Source organism: Talpa occidentalis, unplaced genomic scaffold (genome assembly GCF_014898055.3).
Source record: "Talpa occidentalis isolate TD23 unplaced genomic scaffold, MPIMG_talOcc4v2.1 talOcc4.15, whole genome shotgun sequence".
Lineage (NCBI taxonomy): Eukaryota > Metazoa > Chordata > Mammalia > Eulipotyphla > Talpidae > Talpa > Talpa occidentalis.
In genome coordinates, this window is record NW_023601543.1 from 65,652,332 (window position 1) to 65,671,465 (window position 19,134).

At 39.6% G+C, this 19,134-nt stretch overlaps 1 protein-coding gene across 7 annotated transcripts in view; it reads right to left on the bottom strand.

Moving 5' to 3' along the window:
* The window catches only part of SYTL5 (synaptotagmin like 5), a 185,814-nt gene that overhangs the window by 48,215 nt on the left and 118,465 nt on the right, over nucleotides 1-19,134 (bottom strand). For 6 of the 7 annotated variants that reach the window (XM_054695781.1, XM_054695784.1, XM_054695780.1 and 3 more), the window contains 3 exons: nucleotides 9,134-9,249; nucleotides 7,601-7,703; nucleotides 4,110-4,244 (listed from right to left, as the gene is read on the bottom strand). In XM_054695781.1, coding sequence (XP_054551756.1) covers nucleotides 4,110-4,244; nucleotides 7,601-7,703; nucleotides 9,134-9,249 — 354 coding nt within the window. The remainder of the gene's footprint in view (nucleotides 1-4,109; nucleotides 4,245-7,600; nucleotides 7,704-9,133; nucleotides 9,250-19,134) is intronic. The other variant, XM_054695785.1, reaches the window with a different exon arrangement.

A 19,134-nucleotide genomic window follows, 5' to 3' on the forward strand; every position in this document is an offset into this window, starting at 1 on the left:
CCCCAAAATCCAGGAAGTGAGGATGAAGCACATTAGTATCCTGTAGCCAATGTGTACCTCTCTGGGCGGGGCCTCTATGGTTGTGGTTGAACTACAGGCCCCGTCGGCTGAGATTTCTAAATTGCTGAATGCCCCAGAGCATAAATCTGAGGCTTCTCCCACTTTTTTGAACGATTGCAGCACTTTGGGTTGCCAAAGCCCAGCCTTTCAGAGGAATGTGGGGAACCACAGTCTGGCACTGGAACAGAGTTTGAGGTGGCTCAGGCCCGTCCTTCACAGGAGCCAGGGCCCCCAGAGTCCTGCCCTAGGAGAGAGGCTGAGATACCAGCGCCCTCTGCCCAGGAACAGCCTATGGGATCAGGACCCTGTTCTTCAATGAAGCCTGGACCCCTTCAGACCTACTCCTAGGGGCAGACTGGAGTCCTGGGGCCCTCCCCGAGGGTACAACCAGGGGTATCAGAGGCCTGCTCCCTGGGATCTAGAAGCCCAGAATCTAGCCCAATGCAGTTAGTGGGCTCTAAGCGACCATTAGTCTGATCTCTGAAAGCCTATTTTATGCCAGCCCCATCTTCATTCATTCCAGTCTGAGCCCCCAACAAGCCAGGCAGGCCCCAGCAGTCTGCCCCCTCGAACTCTAGTCCCAAGGCAGTATCTCAGAGCCTGTGTGACAGCCATTCACTGCTTCCATGAGGTTCACCTAGGTGACAAGAGATGCTTCTATCCCAGCCAAGCCCCTCCCTCGAGCCCACTGAAGTCTGCACCAAACCTGTGGTCAATTACTATTGCTAGAACCGCAGGAACATCCTGTGCTTCACTGAAGTTGGTTCTGCTGCCCTCAAGGCATGCACCCCCACCCATTCCTGCCCTGCCGTTTGCGTTTCTTTTAGCCCTTATTTATTTTGGTTCACCCCAAGAGACTGGGAGCTGACATCCTTTTGTCCTTAAGTTTCTAAAGCATCAAAAAAATGCTCAAGCCCAGCCGCTCCAGGAAAAGAACACTGAACCATGAAGAAACATGCCTTCTAGAGGAAAAAGGAAAATTAATTGCTTGTTGGGTTAGGTAAGAAACCAGAGAGACTGGAGTCTTGCCATCTCTTTGGGGGAATTTCTGTTGCATATGCTTAGATGAATTACATGGGGAAAATGCAATTGTGTTTGCAGAACGTCAGAAGAAAACAAAGTCCACCAGTTTTACTTGCTGGAGTTGTAGAACTGCTTACAGCTCCAAATAAACAAAAGGAAATTAACTTCTTTAGGTGATGAGATTTAAGATGTGCTACCTCCTGTGCCAACTTTATAAGGAAGGATTTTGGGATAATGTAAGTCATCCCACCGGGGCCGTGCATTAATGAGACTCTGATAAATGCTGGTTGTAGGAAAAGGAAGGACATATTGTGGTACTGACATCCCAAGCATCTTTGCTCTCTCTATTTTTATTTCTTTGGTTTTTATAATATATATATATATATATATAACATCAATTTTCATTTTTGCACAATGTATGAATTTTCATCTTGGTCTCTTAATGGGAAAACAATGTTCTTGGCATGCTGAAGCCAAACCACACCTGACTGTATCCTAATTATCTGTAAACCACTTCAGGTATCTACAATTTAAAAGATAGTCTACTTGGAGACCTACAAGTACAAGAAACTCCTAGGTAAACATGTCCACACAACTTTATAGCTTTATGGTTATTTATACTCAACGGTCGACAAGACTCAATAAACCCAGGCAGATAGATCCTGGAAAAATGGTATAAGCACCCTGACACTGGAGAGAGAGCCCATTATTATTTTTTTTATAAATAATAAATTTTATTTTTATATTCCCCATACAATTGCAACCCCCCCATTCTGACCCCAATCCCTCCCTTCCCGCCCCCCACCCCCCAAAAAGTGTCTCTGGTTCATAGCTTTTTGTTGATTTTGATTTTCACTTTCTTATAGTTATTTATTTTCCTGGTCCCTTATTTAAGTTTTCTAGATTCCTGCTATGAGTGAGACCATCCGGTATTTTTCTTTTTCTTTCTGGCTTATTTCGCTGAGGAGAGCCCATTATTTTTGATGAGTCACAAGAAAAATTAATTTAAGGTGAAGTAATCTAATTTTGTTGTACTGGGGACTTTTTTTTTTTTCAATTGGGAACTTTTTTTAATTGGAAGCTACACATTCCCTTGTTTTATATATTCTGTCCCCTTAAATGCTAGCTAGCATGAAGCGTAAGCCAAGATGCTGATGCATGGAGTCCTGATAGACGGAGATAAAGTGGGAACACTAAGCTAGTTCATCACCTCCGGATAAAATTGATTGCTTTCTGAGAGTCAGAGTTTAACAATCAAAGCCAACACTTTTATATAAAGGCATTATGGGACATGAGATGGGGTTACCCCAAGGGAAGTCAAAGGAAATTATTTTAAGGACAAAGGCAACCATAGTTAATTTTTCTTATCATATGTGGAGATAAAGGAACTCTCCGGCACTGCTGGTAGGTGTGCAAACAGGTCCAACCACTATGGAAAGCTGTGTGGAGATTCCTCAACCTGCTAAAGATGGAGCTTCCATATGATCCAGCAATTCCACTCCTAGGTATTTACCCAAAGGACACAGAGACATTAATTCAAAAGGGCACCTGCATCCCTATGTTTATAGCAGCACTATTTACAATAGCTAAGCTATGGAAACAACCCAAATGCCCAAAGATAGATGATTGGATCAAGAAGATGTGGTACATATACACCATGGGATATTACTCAGCAATCAAAAAAGATAAACTCATGCAGTTTGCAGCAACATGGATGGAGCTGGAAGGGATCATGCTCAGCGAAATAAGCCAGAAAGAAAAAGAAAAATACCAGATGGTCTCACTCATAGCAGGGATTTAGAAAACCTAAATAAGGGGACCAGGAAAAAGACTAATTATAATAAAGTAAAAATTAAAATCAATAAGCAACTATAAACCAGAGACACACTACAGGGTGGGGGGAGGAGGGAGTAGGATCAAAACAAGGAAGGTGGGAATTGTAGGGGGACTATAGCCAAAATAAAAAAGCATACAGTGTGCAAAAATGAAAAATGATGTAAAAAATATATAAAATAAAAAAATTTCCTATGACAAAGGAAATCTGCCTACATTCTTGAAAATTGGGAAAATACTAAATGCAGTAAAGATCTTTTGATAGTAGGTGACAAATGATTTCTTAAATGCTAGCTTATTTTTTTGTGATGACAAAAAAAGTGACTATAGTTTGTAGGAATACTAAAAAGCAGATATGGAGAGTCACCATGAAAACAAGCCCAATAGTCAAGAGTGTACTCTTTTGGGGAATTCACTGTTCCATGCTGTAAAATAAATCCAGGGGAGAATGTAATTCTGCTTGCAGAACTTGAGGGAAGAAAATTTTACTATCTAACTTTGCAGAAGTGCTGCAGCGGTAGCAAACACAAGGGAGTTAGTATTTAGACAAACCAGGGAAACATAAAGCTAGACTTTTTTTTCTCATCTCTAGCTTTGATAATACACTAATCATGAAAATATGCTTTGACATATGCTCCAGCGGGCTAAAGGAAATCAAGGTTGATACAAAATGACTACGCTCTTAGCTACTTCTATTTCTCAACAGGGTGATAATTGGGCATAGACGATTCTCATTTGGCCCCACTGATAATGAGTTGGAGGAAGTGGAAATAGAAAAAGGTGGAATTTGTGGAAATTCTCAGAGGCAATTCAAATGACGAAATTATTAATACTTTTTAAAGAGCTTCAAGGAATGTATATGGCAGTTCGGGTTTCTTTTGAAGAAGTTTAAACAGAGAAAGATCAAGAAATCAATGAAAAGAATTTACTTTCACCGTGCATCTTCATTTGAATTTTAGCCCTGAATCCCAATAACATAAAGTCTCATCCCTGCAGGTGACACAGATGATTTCAAAAGCTGTATTTTCAGAAGAAGGGCAAATGCTTTCTGTTTCAACCAAAAAATAGCCTCCTGGCTTTTCACAAGATGTGTTAGTTCTCCAAGAGGCAATACTTTACAGGCTATAGAGAAGCGCTGTTTGGGTGGAAATATGCCAACCTGATCCTCAGGGTATGTCCTCAGGGTCCCTTACCTGTCTGAACCAGAGACTGACTTGAAACTCCGAAAATGCTGGCAGTCTAAGTCCAAGCTGTAGCTCCGTCCACCTTCAGTTTTTGGAGTTATGATTTCTCCTCTGGTGGCTGATCTGAACTTGCTAAGAAGAAATCTGAAATTATATATATTGAAAAGTCAGGTAAAAAAGAAAGCATTTTATTTTTAAAAAATATTTATTTTATGTATTTATGCATACAAGAACTGGGGTGCAGGCCAGAGGTATGGGGGTAAGAGGATTCACCAGAGACAGAGTGGGGAGCAGATCAGGCAGATCTACTGAAATATACTGCTGATAGGAGCAGCAGGCAAGACAGGAGAGGTCTGCTGTGCTATGTGGGTAGCTCCCTGGCCAGCCAGGGATCAAACTTGTGCTGCAGTGGCTGCTGATAGCTTCATAGTGCTGTGTCTTAACCTCCTGTGCCACCAGGGAGGCCCCCAAGACATTTTAATTATCATTCAAGGTTATCATTTCTGGTAATTTTCAAGACTAAATGATTCATATTTACAGTGGCCTTGGGGCTAAGGGTTCTGGAGAGTTCCTAGTGCCTCTGCAGCATAGTGTCAAGGGTGGCAGTGGAGGCGGTTAGGACATTCTTTCCCAAGGCCAGATGACTTGCTGGTAAGTCAGGCCTCTGGCCCTGCTAAGAAAAAGACCGTTAACAGCAACTCACCATGGTCACCTAAGAATGAAGACATATTGCCTGTTTGTAAGGGTGCTAAGAAAAGGGAGCTTGAATTTACTTTGCTGGATAAGCCTCTGGGACAAAATAAGGTAGCAAATAACTGGACTGTGCTCTCTGAGAGCCCAACTCTGCCTTTGTTGCCCGCTGCCTGGTGCCTGGACCTTGAGTGCTGCCTGATACTAGGACCCAACTGCATTTGTGAAACGACAGAGCCCACGTGGGGGAAATCATCTCTACATCTTCCATGACACGATCCCCCAGGGTAATGAAGTTTGAACAATGAATTGTCTCCAGTTGGAAGAAATTCAACTGCATTCCCATTTCACTAAATTATGTGGAACTTAGGAAAAATAGCTTTTGAGGAGCCAAGGTTCAAGTCATGAACCAGGCTACTGAATGCCCTAAACATGGTTGTTTCTAAGTGCATCTTAAAAAATAAAAATAATAATAATAATAAAGCAAAGCTATATTCTTTTGGTGGTGGCATTGAAACAAACCAGTTCATTAACTTTACATTCTACAGTTTTCTTGGAGGAATAATAAATTCCAATGGACTGGGACACTAATAGAATCTGCCAAGTTGTCTCTGTTTCAAAGACCCTTGGAAGACTATCTTGTGAAAAATGTCAGAAACTTCAGTCGAACTGGGAAAATTACATTTTTGGTGAGAATAGCACTTAATATAATGTCAGTCTGTGCTGTTCTGGGAAGCACTGATACAAGTCTCCATCTATGCACTGGCATTTAAGGTGTCTCCTCCACCTGGACTCACTCGCCCCCCCTTCCCCCTTTTGCTATCCTGGACCTCATCTATGTTTCACTTACAGTCCAACATCTTTTCAGACAGGCCCTGCATCTTCCCAACATTACATAAGCCACTCATTTAGCACTTGATTATCTTTTGCCTTATGACATCTCTTGTAGTTAATTAACACCCACTTTGTTTTTCAGAAGGCTTCAGACAGCTCTTATTGCCATCTTATATTTTCCAACAATTCTTCTTTACATATTTACTTTTCAGGTGTGCACCCTTTCTCCCGAACTTTGCACTGTGTTCCTTGAAGACTAAGAACCATCAGATCCCAGTGTGGATTTCCAGCAGGGCTTGCTCAGTGCTGGGATTGTGTGGACCATTCAGGGTTATACATTTCATTGAGCTGGGAATCACTACTGTCTCCCAGTTCCAAGTCTGCCATTCTGTAACCTATGCTGTGATGCCTGGGCTGGAGCCTACGAATTATAACTTCTTGAACACATCTGGGCTCTAAGTTTCTAATTCAACAAGGCCATGGACTGTGTCTGCTGGGCCCACGCATCACTGTGGCTGGTATTGCACAAAAATAAAAGAGCTACTGTTCTACACAACAGGAGCTTACAATTAAGTGTGTGTGCTGGGTGGTGGTGGTGTCAAAGTGCAAAGTACCCAGTGATGCATGGCACAAGGCACTGTGGGAGCCCTGAATCAGGATAAACAGATTGAACATGGAAGAATGGTTACTCTGGCCTATCTTCCCCTCTCATTTCTGCTAATTAGCCAAGACAGGGTTAGTCAATAGAGTTTGAGTAAGACGACATTTAGATTTAGTTGGTATTCAGAAATCAAGATTCTTAAAAAAAAAAAAAAACCTGCAAACTTTCTATGGAGCCAGATGAAGACTCAGCTGCTGGCGATCTCTCCACGGACTTCTGCAGAGAACACAGAGCAACGCTACTGGGAAAGGACTGTGATGTGACTTGATGTGTACGAGACCTCACCCCACCTCAGCCTCAAAACGAGCTGGCAGCTGCCTGAGAAAAGAAGACTGTAAAATGCAGGGCTGTGAAGCAGTCATTCACCTCTGGTTCTTACAGCCTGAATTTTGGCTTTTTTTGAATTTTTTTGAATTTGAATTTTTTCCCTTAATGGGACCCTTTGCCCCCAGTTTCCTAACACTTCCTTAAGCCTTGCCTCCCCATGTGCCTTTGCTATTCTCTATACTTGACACAAAAATTTGCTTTCTGAATTAAGTTAGTGAAGTGCGAAATGTGGGTTTTTTTTTTTAACCATAAGTAAGCCTGCGTTTTAAACAGGAGATATGTGGCCTCCCTGGTGGCGCAAGGGGTTAAGCGTCAGCACTATGAAGCTTTCTTCAGCCTCTGCAGCACGAGTTCAATCCCTGGCCAGGAAGCAACCCACATGGCACAGCAGACCTCTCCTGACTCACCCGCAGTTCCCCTCGGCAGTGTATTTCAGTGGATCCACCTGTTCTGCTCCCCACTGTCTCTGGTGAATCCTCTCAACCCCCACACCTCTGGCCTGCATCCCAGCTCTTGTATGTATCAATAAAAATCTTTAAAAAAATAAAATAAACAGGAGATACACTGTTTTAAACCCAATCAGCAAATCTTTGACTTGGCTATTTCATGTGTCAGCTATTGGGGTGGAGGGAGGCGAGGGTTAAAATTCTTCAACAGAGGCATTTGTCACCTCTTTATAGACAAGACTGGTTCTGATATGAAACCTTCCACCTAGAAGTAATAGGAACACTGATACAAGAGCAGATATGCAAATGAAAGAAAAACTTACACGTTCAGGTCAGAAAGGACCTTTATTTATCTAAGACTGAAAGTAATTAAAATCACATATCCTGAGGACAATAATAGCAAACTGTTACCTCGCTTCAGTCCCTGACCAGCTCTGGGTCACAGAAGTGATATCAGACTTGAGTAATGAAGGCATTTTTTTTTTTTTTTAGAGATGTTTGGAAGAAAGATCAAAAGTTCCTCTGGAAAAGCTGTGTCTTACCCCTTCCTCCTGGGCCCATCATGGCTGGCCTTCTGCCCAGCAGAAGGTGACGTGTCAGACTTTGCTGCATCCTGGCAGGTTTGCTCTTGGCTTTCTTCAGCTCCTCATTAAAAACAATCAGAAGACGAATTTAAATACAAATGGCCAGAAATGAGAGCAATTTTCTAGTCTGTGTTCACTTTCCTACATGGACACAGGACAAGGAAGTCTATAATAATTTGCAATGACATTCCCAACCAAGTCTCCCAGTCACACTGTTATTTCTAATCTGGTGAGTGATCCAGAGTTAACTGAGGACTAAGATGAGTGCTCATGTGTGGGAGGTTTGCTGAGATAAGCTCTCTTAGGAACCATACAAAGCAGGAATGATACATCATCCCTCTATAGATATTTTTAGGACAGACCAGCCCAGGTTCATGAACTCCGAATTCCTGAAGACTAGCTTCTAGCATAGGCTTCTAGAAATGATAGCCTGAATTCTGAGCATAGAAGTCAGACTTCCTGGGAGGACAGGCATCTGTAGAGACATATCATGATTTGAGGGACAGTTGACACTCTGGAAGGTGCTGGTTTGAGTGCAGGAATCAGCCATTGCCAACTACTTAATTCTAACTCTACCCTACTCTGTCACTCTGTGACATCAGACCTGATGTTACCCATCTGGGAAAGCCCTTCGTTGCTCAGGCCATAACGGCAAGTGGCACTGAAATTAGTTCTAAGGCTCCCAGCCATAGAAGTTAGACTAAAATACAAGGACATTTGTCTCTAGTGTATGAAAGACAAAGTAGTTTAAAAATAGGCCAAAAGATGCCCTTTTCTACATGAAAAGTGTGGTCCTAAATATATTTCATTCAGTAACCAACCAATTAAATTGTAGTTTCAATTCACAGACCTGCATTCTTCAGTTGGCTCTTGTTTGTATTTGGTGCCAGTATAATTCTTCATTGAGAGAGACTGTCCTGTGAATTTCAGGCCACTAAATGTGGTTATTTATCTTCCACCCCCCCACACACATCCAAGTCATTGTGACAATCACAAATGCCCCTTACATTTCTAAATGTTTCCCTGGCTTGGAGGATGGGAGCCCGAGTGCTAATATCTACCCTTGGCTATGAACCACTGGATTAGAAAAAGTAATGTTGAAAAGAAATTTGAAATAAATGCTGTTGAAAAAAAAATCAAAGTTTGCTTTTATAATGTGACTCATTGAATTCATCTGTTTAATGTTACTGTCTTAAATGTTTAGTAAAATACTGCAAGCGCATTCAGGAAAAGAACTGCCAGTAATGAAGATAAATGTCTCCTTTGAAAATCTCTGTGTCAAATAAATAAAAAAATCAACATGGATTTTACTGACTTCCTCTCCTTTTGTATGCAACGCAGATTTTAGATTTCATGCTATTGAGTTTTGAAATGACCTAAGGGATTTAGGAAATTCAACTACTCTCATTTGCTACATATTACAGGGAAGTTATTTAGCTCATCCAAATGAGGATTAAAGCAGTTTAGAAACCAAATAATTGCCTTAATTACCTGGACTTCTTCTTAAAATGGACTGTCGGACAACATCAGTGCCTAGAACATTGACTTGCTTGAAACGCTTTGCCTTTTCTTCAAAGAACCATTCACCAGTTACAATCCTTAGTTGCCTACTCCAAGGAAAATGAGAGATCATTGAAATTCAATTATTTAGCCAAATAATTAACTCTCAAAAATCCCTAATTAAGTAAAATATAGTTACTTACAGAGCCCTACTCAAAATCATTTTAGAAGGATTATAAACTGGCCACTATTAGTTGAATATATACTGTGTACCAGGTACTTAGCTAGTGCTATTTATACTTAATATATTTTTATGCATATAGCAACCCTGTGTAAACACTATTAACCCCACTCTGTAGATGAGGAAACTGAGCCTTAGAGCAAAAAATGCTAGACCCATATCACACAATTGATAAGTAGCAGGATCAGGATCCTATTCCAAGCAGTTTGGCCTAGGGTTCAAGTTCTAAACTACTGGATCTGTAAGTTAAGTCTATAAGGGAAAAAAAAAACAAAACAAAACCAGGGAACAAGTGAAGGCTTTGAAGACAAAGATACCAAGATCAAACTCTGCTTTAGAAATATACCTTGAAGCTATATGATGACTGGTCGGAAGTGAAAAGAGAATGGGACGAGACAGCTGAGCCAGGGCAACAGTCCAATACAGAGACGGCAAGCACCAAGCTTGGGCAGTGGCAAGAGTAACAGCCAGGGGGAGAGAAACATGTAGGCAGCAGAAAGGCCTGCCCGGATTTCAGGATCAATTGAATGTTGAAGGTGGGAAAGAAGGATCTTCGAACAATTAGACCCATCATTTAAGCCCTATCTGCCGTGGTTGCACAAACTCTTTACTGCAGTGACACAGGTTGATCTGCTATTCTCAGAGCATGGTTCATGGGGTGCTGGGGCAGCCATGTTCACCTACGACTATCCCAACACCTCTATGAGGGATTGTCATAGAAAATGAGGTTGAAAGGTAGGATTGGGTCACATAATAGAAATATCTGAAGGCGATCCGAAGGAGTTAGAATGCCATTCTGGAGACAATGGGGAACTCGGGCAGCTTTTTTTTTGACGTTCAGGTTGGATCATATTGTCTCTGGAGCATTATATGGCGAAGGAAGAAAACAGAAGCAGGCAGGCCAACTGGGAAGTTATTCCAATAGATAGGATAGGAAATAAAGCTATAACTCAAGTATCATGAATTGAGGGGTAAAATTTAAGATATATAGAGAGATGGGACATTCAGGATGAGGATCAGTGAGATTGGAGACAATTCTGACTTGTTGGCTCAAGAAAAGCAGCTGAGAGACAAGTAGATATTTCTAGCCCCAGAGTAATACATCCGGGTGATTGAATAACATATACAGGAAACGGGTGCCTCATTCCTACATACAAAGAAATCAGAGCCAAATGAGCCTGGAAGTAGAATCTTCCAGGAGCCTCCTAACAAGAGTTCAGCCAGTTGACACCTTAATTTCAGTCTTGTTAACCTTGAGTAGAGAACATACCAAGCCAACCCAGACTTTTGGGCTACAGAACTGTGAGATAATATGTTGTGCTGTTTTAAGCTGCTCAATTATGGCAACTTGTTCTGATAGAAAAAGAAAACAAATACAATAATTAAATAAGAATATACTTGCTTCACTATTCAACTAAGAAATGACTTGCAACAGATTATGAAAAGATAAATGTGGAAAAATCAAAAGAGCAATAGGGCAGAAGAAGGCAAATTATGGCCTGTGGGCCAGATTTACTCCACTACCTATTTTGTAGGGCCTAAGAGCTAGGTATAGTATATACATTTTTTTTCTTATAACTTTTTTATTTTTATTTAAATTTTTTACATCATTGTTCATTTTTTTAAATAAATTTATTTTTTATATTCCCCATACAATTGCAACCCCCTTATTTTGACCCCAATCCCTCCCCTCCCCGCCCCCCACCCCCCCATAGTGTGTCTCTGGTTCATAGTTGTTTGCTGATTTTGATATTTTCTTTCTTATAGTTATTCTTTTTCCTGGTCCCTTATTTAGGTTTTCTAGATTCCTGCTAGAGTGAGACCATCCGGTATTTTTCTTTTTCTTTCTGGCTTATTTCACTGAACATGATCCCTTGGGGTGGACAAAACCAAAAGGGGAGGGAGGGAGAGAGGGGAGTGGTAGGGGGAGCGAGGGAGCATATCTACATTGACTTTTATCACAGCATATTGTTATAATTATACTATTTTATCATCAGTCAAGATTGTTAATTGCTTACTGTGCCTAATTTAAAAAATTAAACTTTATCAAAGTTTAATTTAGGGAAAAACATGGCATATACAGGGTTGGGGACTATCCAGTTTTTCAGGCATCCACTGGGAGTCTTGGAATGCATCCCCCATGGATAAGGGGAGACCACCTTATTCCATGGAATTTATATTCAAAATGCAGTGTCCACACAGCCATGGCAACTTGGTTACATATTGTCTGTGGCTGCTTTTTTGCTACAACTGCAAAATCAAGTCATTGTACCAAAGACTGCCTGGTCTGCAAAGCCTATAATATTGACTTTCTGGCATTGTGATTATTTTTTAATCATGAACCTCTGCAATAGGGCAGTGTTTACACAAAAAGAAACAAAAACAAGGGCACTAATAGAGATGATTGTCTGAAAGCCATCTTACAGTGGCATCGCAAAAACACAGCTGCTTTTTTTATATTCTTTTTCTAAAATTATTTTTATTTTTTACAGCATTGTTCATTTTTAAACAATATTTGCTTCCCCCCACATATTCTAGGCGTATGGGGTGAGATGGCTAGGACATGACAGCAGTTTCACATGTGACGGGGAAATTAGGGAACATACAGTCTGACACCCCAGGACATGGGCCTTTACCACATAGGTCTAGAACTGCCAACACGTAAAACAAGTAAGACCTTCCCAGAATTATTAGTCACTACCTCTTGCTATCCTTGCAAGAACAGTAACTATAATCCTTGTATTTCTTCAACTCAGACATGCGCTTGAGTCAGCTGTCTGAACACAGAGCTGCATCAAAACAATCTCTAGGGGGATCCCTGGTGGTGCAAGGGGTTAAGCACCGCACTATGAAGCAATCCGCAGCCTCTGCAGCACGAGTTCGATCCCCAGCCGGCCAGGGAGCAACCCACAAGGTGCAGCAGACCTCTCCTGGCTCGCCCACTGCTCCCCTCAGTGAATTTCACTCAATCTGCCTGTTCTGCTCCCCACTCTGTCTCTGGTGAATCCTCTCACCCCCCCCCCACACCTCTGGCCTGTACCCCAGTTCTTGTATGAATAAATAAATCTTTAAAAAAAAAAGAAGGGTGAAAACCTAGTGTGTTAGTGCTGGTGTGAATGCTGGGAATAGAATGATAGGCCAAAAGGAGAGAAAAAGGAAGGAAAATAAACATATCCACTATGGAATTTATCTCCCTCTCTGCCACATCATTCTGGTATTTGAAAAATAAGACTTAAGGTATTTTGTGTTCTGAAGAATGAGTTTGACTGAAATTAAATGAGTCATATTCTGTGTGTAGCTTAATCATTATTTGTTGTTAATGATTACAGAGGATTCAGAACTTATCCCGCCCTAATTTCTTTAACATTAAATTCCCGGGACTTCAAACTTTCACTTGGACACTTATTGACATGGTGAGTCAAGTTAAGCACTCCTTAGATTTATAGAGGGAAATAGGTAACCTCATCCTTAAAAAAAAAAAAATATATATATATATATATATATATATATATATATAGTAACCAAGAGATTCATATTCCTCCTTTATATTCTACTATTGAGGACATCTGAGGCAAGATATGCTTATTCTATATGCTGAGACATTAAAAATATGTCTCTATGGGGCCTCCCCTGGTGGCGCAGCGGTTGAGCGCTGGGTTGTGGGGCTGCCCGCAGCCTCTGCAGAGCCGGTTCGTTCCCTGGCAGCCGGCGAGGGTCCCACACACAAAAAAAATATATAGAGATGAGTTTCCTTATTATTCATAAACGGATGATAATTATTTATAAATGTATTCACTACATGTCAAATATTTATTGTTTCCCTACTATGTGTGAGGCCCTGGTGTTAAGGCTCATAACACAGACACGAGTAAGAAAACAAGGACCCTGAACTTAAGGAGATGATGGTCTACATGTAGTCTTCCTTTCCAAACAGGAAGATTTGTGTGAAAGTACAGAACACTATATAGGTAAAGAGAACGTGTTAAAAGTAGTGAGGTGTGTGTGGGGGAGAAAGACCCAGATTACATACAAAGGAGTGACAATTAGAATGACAGTTGACTTTCACTAGTAATAATGAAATCCATAGTCAGTGAAATGTCTTCAAAGTTCTGAGAGAAAATAAATATCAACCTAGAATTGTACATCTAGAGACCACTGTTCAAAATGAGGATGAAATAAAGACATTTTTCAGCACAACAAAAACTGAGATAATTTATCACCAGTAGAGTCTCACTAAAGGAATTTCTAAACACTGTACTTCAAGAGGAAATAAAATAGATCTGAGATATAAAAAGGAATGGTGAACAATGAAACTGGTAAATCACACGGATACATTTAAATAAACTGATATATACACAAATTCTAATAACTAAATTTTTCCATTAAAAATAAGATATGCATGAAATACAGGAAAACGGGCCTCCCTGGTGGCGCAGCGGTTGAGCACTGGGTTGCGAAGCTGCCCACAGCCTCTGCAGCACCGGTTCAATCCCCAGCTGCTCCCCGGCCACCGGAGGAGGGTCCCACATGGCGCACAGACCTCTCCTGCCGCCCACTGCTCCCCTCAGCAGTGTACTTCGGTCCTTCTGCCTGCTCTGCTCCCTGCTCTGGCTCTGGTGAATTCTCTCACCCTCCCGCGCTTCGGACTGTACCCAGTGCTTGTATAAATAAATAAATAAATGAATAAATAAATAAACAAATCTTTAAAAAAAAAAAAGAAATACAGGAAAACAATTATCTACAAGCCAAGGAGAAGACATTTGGAGTTTAAATATTAAGTTCCTTTTAATTATTGGGAGAAGGGAAAACCACTAATTTGTAAAATTAAATATGAATGTTGTGACTTCTAGGATAACCAGTGGAAATAAAAACTCATATACTATCTATTCTCATAGAAAAGATAAACTGAGTGAGAGAAACATACTTTATCGATCTAAAGATAATATAAATGCAGAAAACAGTAATCACAGTAGAAAAAAGTATTAATAGTGCAGTAATCACAATGAATATAACTAGACTAAATGCTACAGTTTAAGACAAAATATTGTCAGGTTCAAGATATATATAGCATATCACAGCATGCATACATATTTGTACATACCACACATATATTATATATACAGCATATATGATAGCAAATATTTAAATGCATTAAAGATACAATTAAAATAACATATATGCTACATACAGGAATCCACATTCCTTAGGTATGTGGAAAGTCAAATGGTAGAAAAATAAATACCATTTAAATATTTAAAAAAGAATTTTGATGTAGTTGCATTAATAATGGTCAAAATAGACTTGAAGAAAAAAAAAAAAAAAACATTTCCAGAGATGAAGGGGGTCATCAAAAAAATACCTATAAATTAGTAAATACAAGACTAATAGCTTAATAGAAATTGGACAATATACACAATCATATCATAGAAAAGGAACAAAAAGTCCAATAAATCTATAAATGATGCTCACAACTACATTAATGAGAAAATTTCAAAGCTAAATCATAGTATGATATCAATTTATATCTATCAGTTTGGAAAAAGAAGTTTTTCGTGTTGGTAAAGGAAACATTTATACAAGCTGCTCCTGTTTAAATTGGCACAACCACTATGAAAAACAATTTCACATTATCTTGTAGAGCTGAAAATTGCATTTGACCTGCAATTTCATTCCTAGGTGTACTCCCTACGGGAATCTTTCCCAAATATTTTTGGCAAAGGTCACAGTAAGAAATATATTTTATATCACAATCCAGAAAATAAGTATCTACATACAGACATTTATGTATATATGTTTAGTACACACATATACACACATATACTTATGTATGTGTATATGTTTTCTATTCTATTTCTTTACTCTGTAACACTGATCACAACCCAGAAATGAGCCAAGACTCACAGTTTTAAAAAACCTCACTAGGGAAACTCTTGTGCATGTCCATCAAGTTATGAGTACAAAGAATGTACTCATCAAGTTATGAGTACAAAGAATGTACATATTTGCACATGTGCATATATGTACAAAGACTGTCATCACAGCTTTTTTAACATTCTAAACTAAAATAAAATTAATGTCGATCAACAAGAAAACAGACACATGAAAGAAATATGACATGATAGTGAAGATGAATGCAACAATATTCACATAAACATTGTCAAAGGTCACATAAATACTGTGCTAAACAGGTCACAAAAGAAAACATATGGTGTGACTTCCAGTTCTATAGCACTCGACACTGAAAAAGCAGAAAATGGGTTACTTAGGACACATGCAACTGTGGCAAAAGAGAGCAAGGAAATGCAAAATGCAAAACAAAATATGCTCATTTCTGAACTGTGATAAATACACAAATAATCTTTTTATCATTGCTTAAATTTTACAAATACATTATAGGGTGTCTTGATAAGTTTGGAATGTTTCGCATTAAAACAATTCCTCTAGTCTATGTATTAAGATCCACAAAGCTTTCTAAAAAGGGGAGGGCACAAATACAATGTAAAGCAGGTGATGCAAAACAGCATGTCAAGGTACTCGAAACAGCTTCTCACCATTCCAAATATCTCTGATGAGACTCTCTCCTTGCAGCTTGATTATGCAAATTTGCTAAACTAGGGGTAACTTTGAAAATGACTATGTCACAACTGGCAATACCCATCAGACTAAATATAGCCATGAACCGACTTCTGGCTGAGTAAGTTGAGATGCTTATTCATTGCATCAAAGAAAAACATGCCATAAAGAATGAAAACACATACCATAAAAACCATAGGGCATCGTGGTAAGAGGACATTTGAAAAGATTTACTATAGGATTTGGTTTAATCTTGAGTAATTTTGGCTAAAGTTCAATGGAAGCACAGATTTGCTCTGTATTAGGTGATATCAGAAAGTGGGGACATTTCTGTCAGTGGTATCTTAATAAATTTTATCTAGGAAGGCAGAGTAGAATAAGACTAAGACTCTAATTGTAAGGAAGCAGCAGATCATTTATTAGCTAAAAAGGGCAATGTTTGGTACTTTGTGGTTTGATCAGTCATCTTGTTTTTGTCTACACTTGCATGAGATCATGAAGTGTTCTTATTTTGCCTCACTTCATGATGGTTGCAGAAGAATCCTGCAGGATGCTGGTGCTCTGAGGTTGTTTATGTCAAACAGGAAACCATCATGGCCAGCCTGAGAGTGCCAGACCAGCTTCTAACAACATCAACACTCACATGTAAGGGTCGTACAAGTTTCCAGATGCCAGGAGCTGTATTTCTCTTTCTCATAACAAAGGCTTATGCACTCCCTGTTTCTAGCTTCCATCCATTGGTACTATCTTCTTTCAAATTTACTGGCAGAGACTCATATTTCATCTATTTCAGTTATTATTACCAATTAATCAAAAACAAAAACACCAGGTTCCTTCTCCTTTAAAAAGACAGACTAACAAGGACATATAGTAGCACAAAATGTCACAACATGGCACGAATACAATAAGATCAGCTCATGAATACTAAGTTAGTATTTCATTTCTTGGTTCTCTGTCATGTTGCTGTTATCTTTTGGATCTTTATGATTCAATGGGGTGCTAATTAGGAAAATGATCATTAGGACTGTCCTTGTGTTGAATGGCAACAGTCTCAGCTAACATAATCATGTGGAATTTCATAGGTCTCATTAAGAGAGCAAAGCAAAATGAACCAACAGTCAGTCTCAGGGTCCCTTTCATTCTGTTTCTATAGAGTTAGTTTTAAAACTAGACCTACAGCAACCAACTTGCTAGAATCTGAAGCAGTTGGAGAAAATGTCAAGGGCTGCCCACCCCATTGTGACAGCTACCTTCCCTCCATCATTCCTTGCTGTAATCATTTCAGTGCTACTGCAATAAAATCTCTTTGCTTTTACCCAATTGAAGGTAAATGACAATAAAGGTTGTGCTTCCAACTGATTAGAGAATGAATCACTTTCTGACTCATCTCATCTCTTGGAGGTCAGAGTGGAAATTTCAATTTTATGGTCTATTAAACATGGAGACAGCCCAGTGGCGCTGCAGCATTCTCTCACAACAAACAAAGGGCGTTCACTGCCAATAAAATATCATACACGTTTCCTTTTTGAAAACCACTCCATGAATAGCAAACAAGATACTTCCCATCATGATAGAAAGTTCAAGTCCCTGAGATCACACAGATTAGTAGCTGGAATATAGGAGAAGCAGTGGTTGGCTTTAGCTTTAAAAATGAGGGGAGACTGTGATATGTCAAATTAAACACTCATCATATTAAATTTACAGCTGCCACGAAAGGGCGGAACTGCAAGCTCTTCTCAAAAAAAAAAAAAAACAAAAAAACATAAAAACCACACATGAAAAGCTCTGTTTCTTCCTCAGGGCATTTTAATGTATGAAAAAGTATTTTCTCTGTTGGCTAGACAATAATGTAATAAATTCATCTTCCTCCTTAGACTGTCAAACCACTGGGGGTAGCCCATGTTTTATTTATGTTTGCATCCTTGTCCTCTGTCATACCAACAGGTTAGCAATATACGCTGTAAGATGGGTAGAGGGTGGATCAATTGGCTAGATGGATGGTTGGGTTTATTAAGTTATTGCTTAATCAGAAAAAAATACAAGTATGTGGGCCTCCCTGGTGGCTCAAGGGGTTAAGCACCGCAGTATGAAACAATCCTCAGCCTCTGCAGCACGAGTTCAATCCCCGGCCGCCAGGGAGCGACCCACATGGCACAGCAGACCTCTCCTGCCTTGCCTGCTGCTCCCCTCAGCAATGTACTTCAGTCAATCTGCCTATTCTGTTCCCCACTCTGTCTCTGGTGAATCCTCTCACCACCACCCCCCCCACATCTCTGGCCTGTACCCCAGCTCTTGTATGCATAAATAATCTTTTTTTTAAAAAAAAAAAAAAAGAAAAAATACAAGTGATTCAGAAGTTTCACATTGATACATGAACATCTCCTAAGGAGGACAGAGAATTTTCATCTTGTCATTATTTATTCATATACTCTCATGACCTCAAGTTGTCTTATATATTTCTGCAACAGCTATAAATTTACTGTGTTCAGTGGGGAAATATATATGTGGGATGTTGGATGTGTGTATGTGTGTGTGTTTTAACTGCATGCTCCTGCCAGGATACATAATTTCTATAACTTGCTTAAGCCCAAAATGGTTTAAATGGGACCCTGCCACCTATTCATCTATACATTGATTCATTCATTTATCCACTCATTTAGTTATTTAACAAATATTTAGCACCCACAATAGGCAGTGTTCTAAGCACTAGAAGTGTATCAGTGAACATTATAAACAACCCCGACCCTCATGGTTTTGAAGACTACATTCTAGTTGAGGAAGATAATAAACAAGATGAATAGTAAATATAACAGGACACCAGTATTAAGGGAAAACAGGGTGAAGTTATATTGTTTAGGTAGGATATTTCTGTAACAAACAACCTCCAAATTCCAACTTAATATATGAAGAGTTTATTTCTCATTAATATAACCTAAGGTTGATCTGACAAGATGTAGGAGGAAAGTCTGCATGATTTAGACTTGTAGTTACCATCCATTCTGACTAGCAGATGAGCTGACGGCAAAACTTTCAATCAGCAGTACGTGAATACACAAGCCTCTTAAGTCTTGTATTAAGAAGTATGTGTCAGTAATTACATGGGGCATTTAAAAGTTATTGACAAAATTCCACTCTCCATATAGAAGCTTGAGGTAACTCCTGATTGACTCAAGTGTCC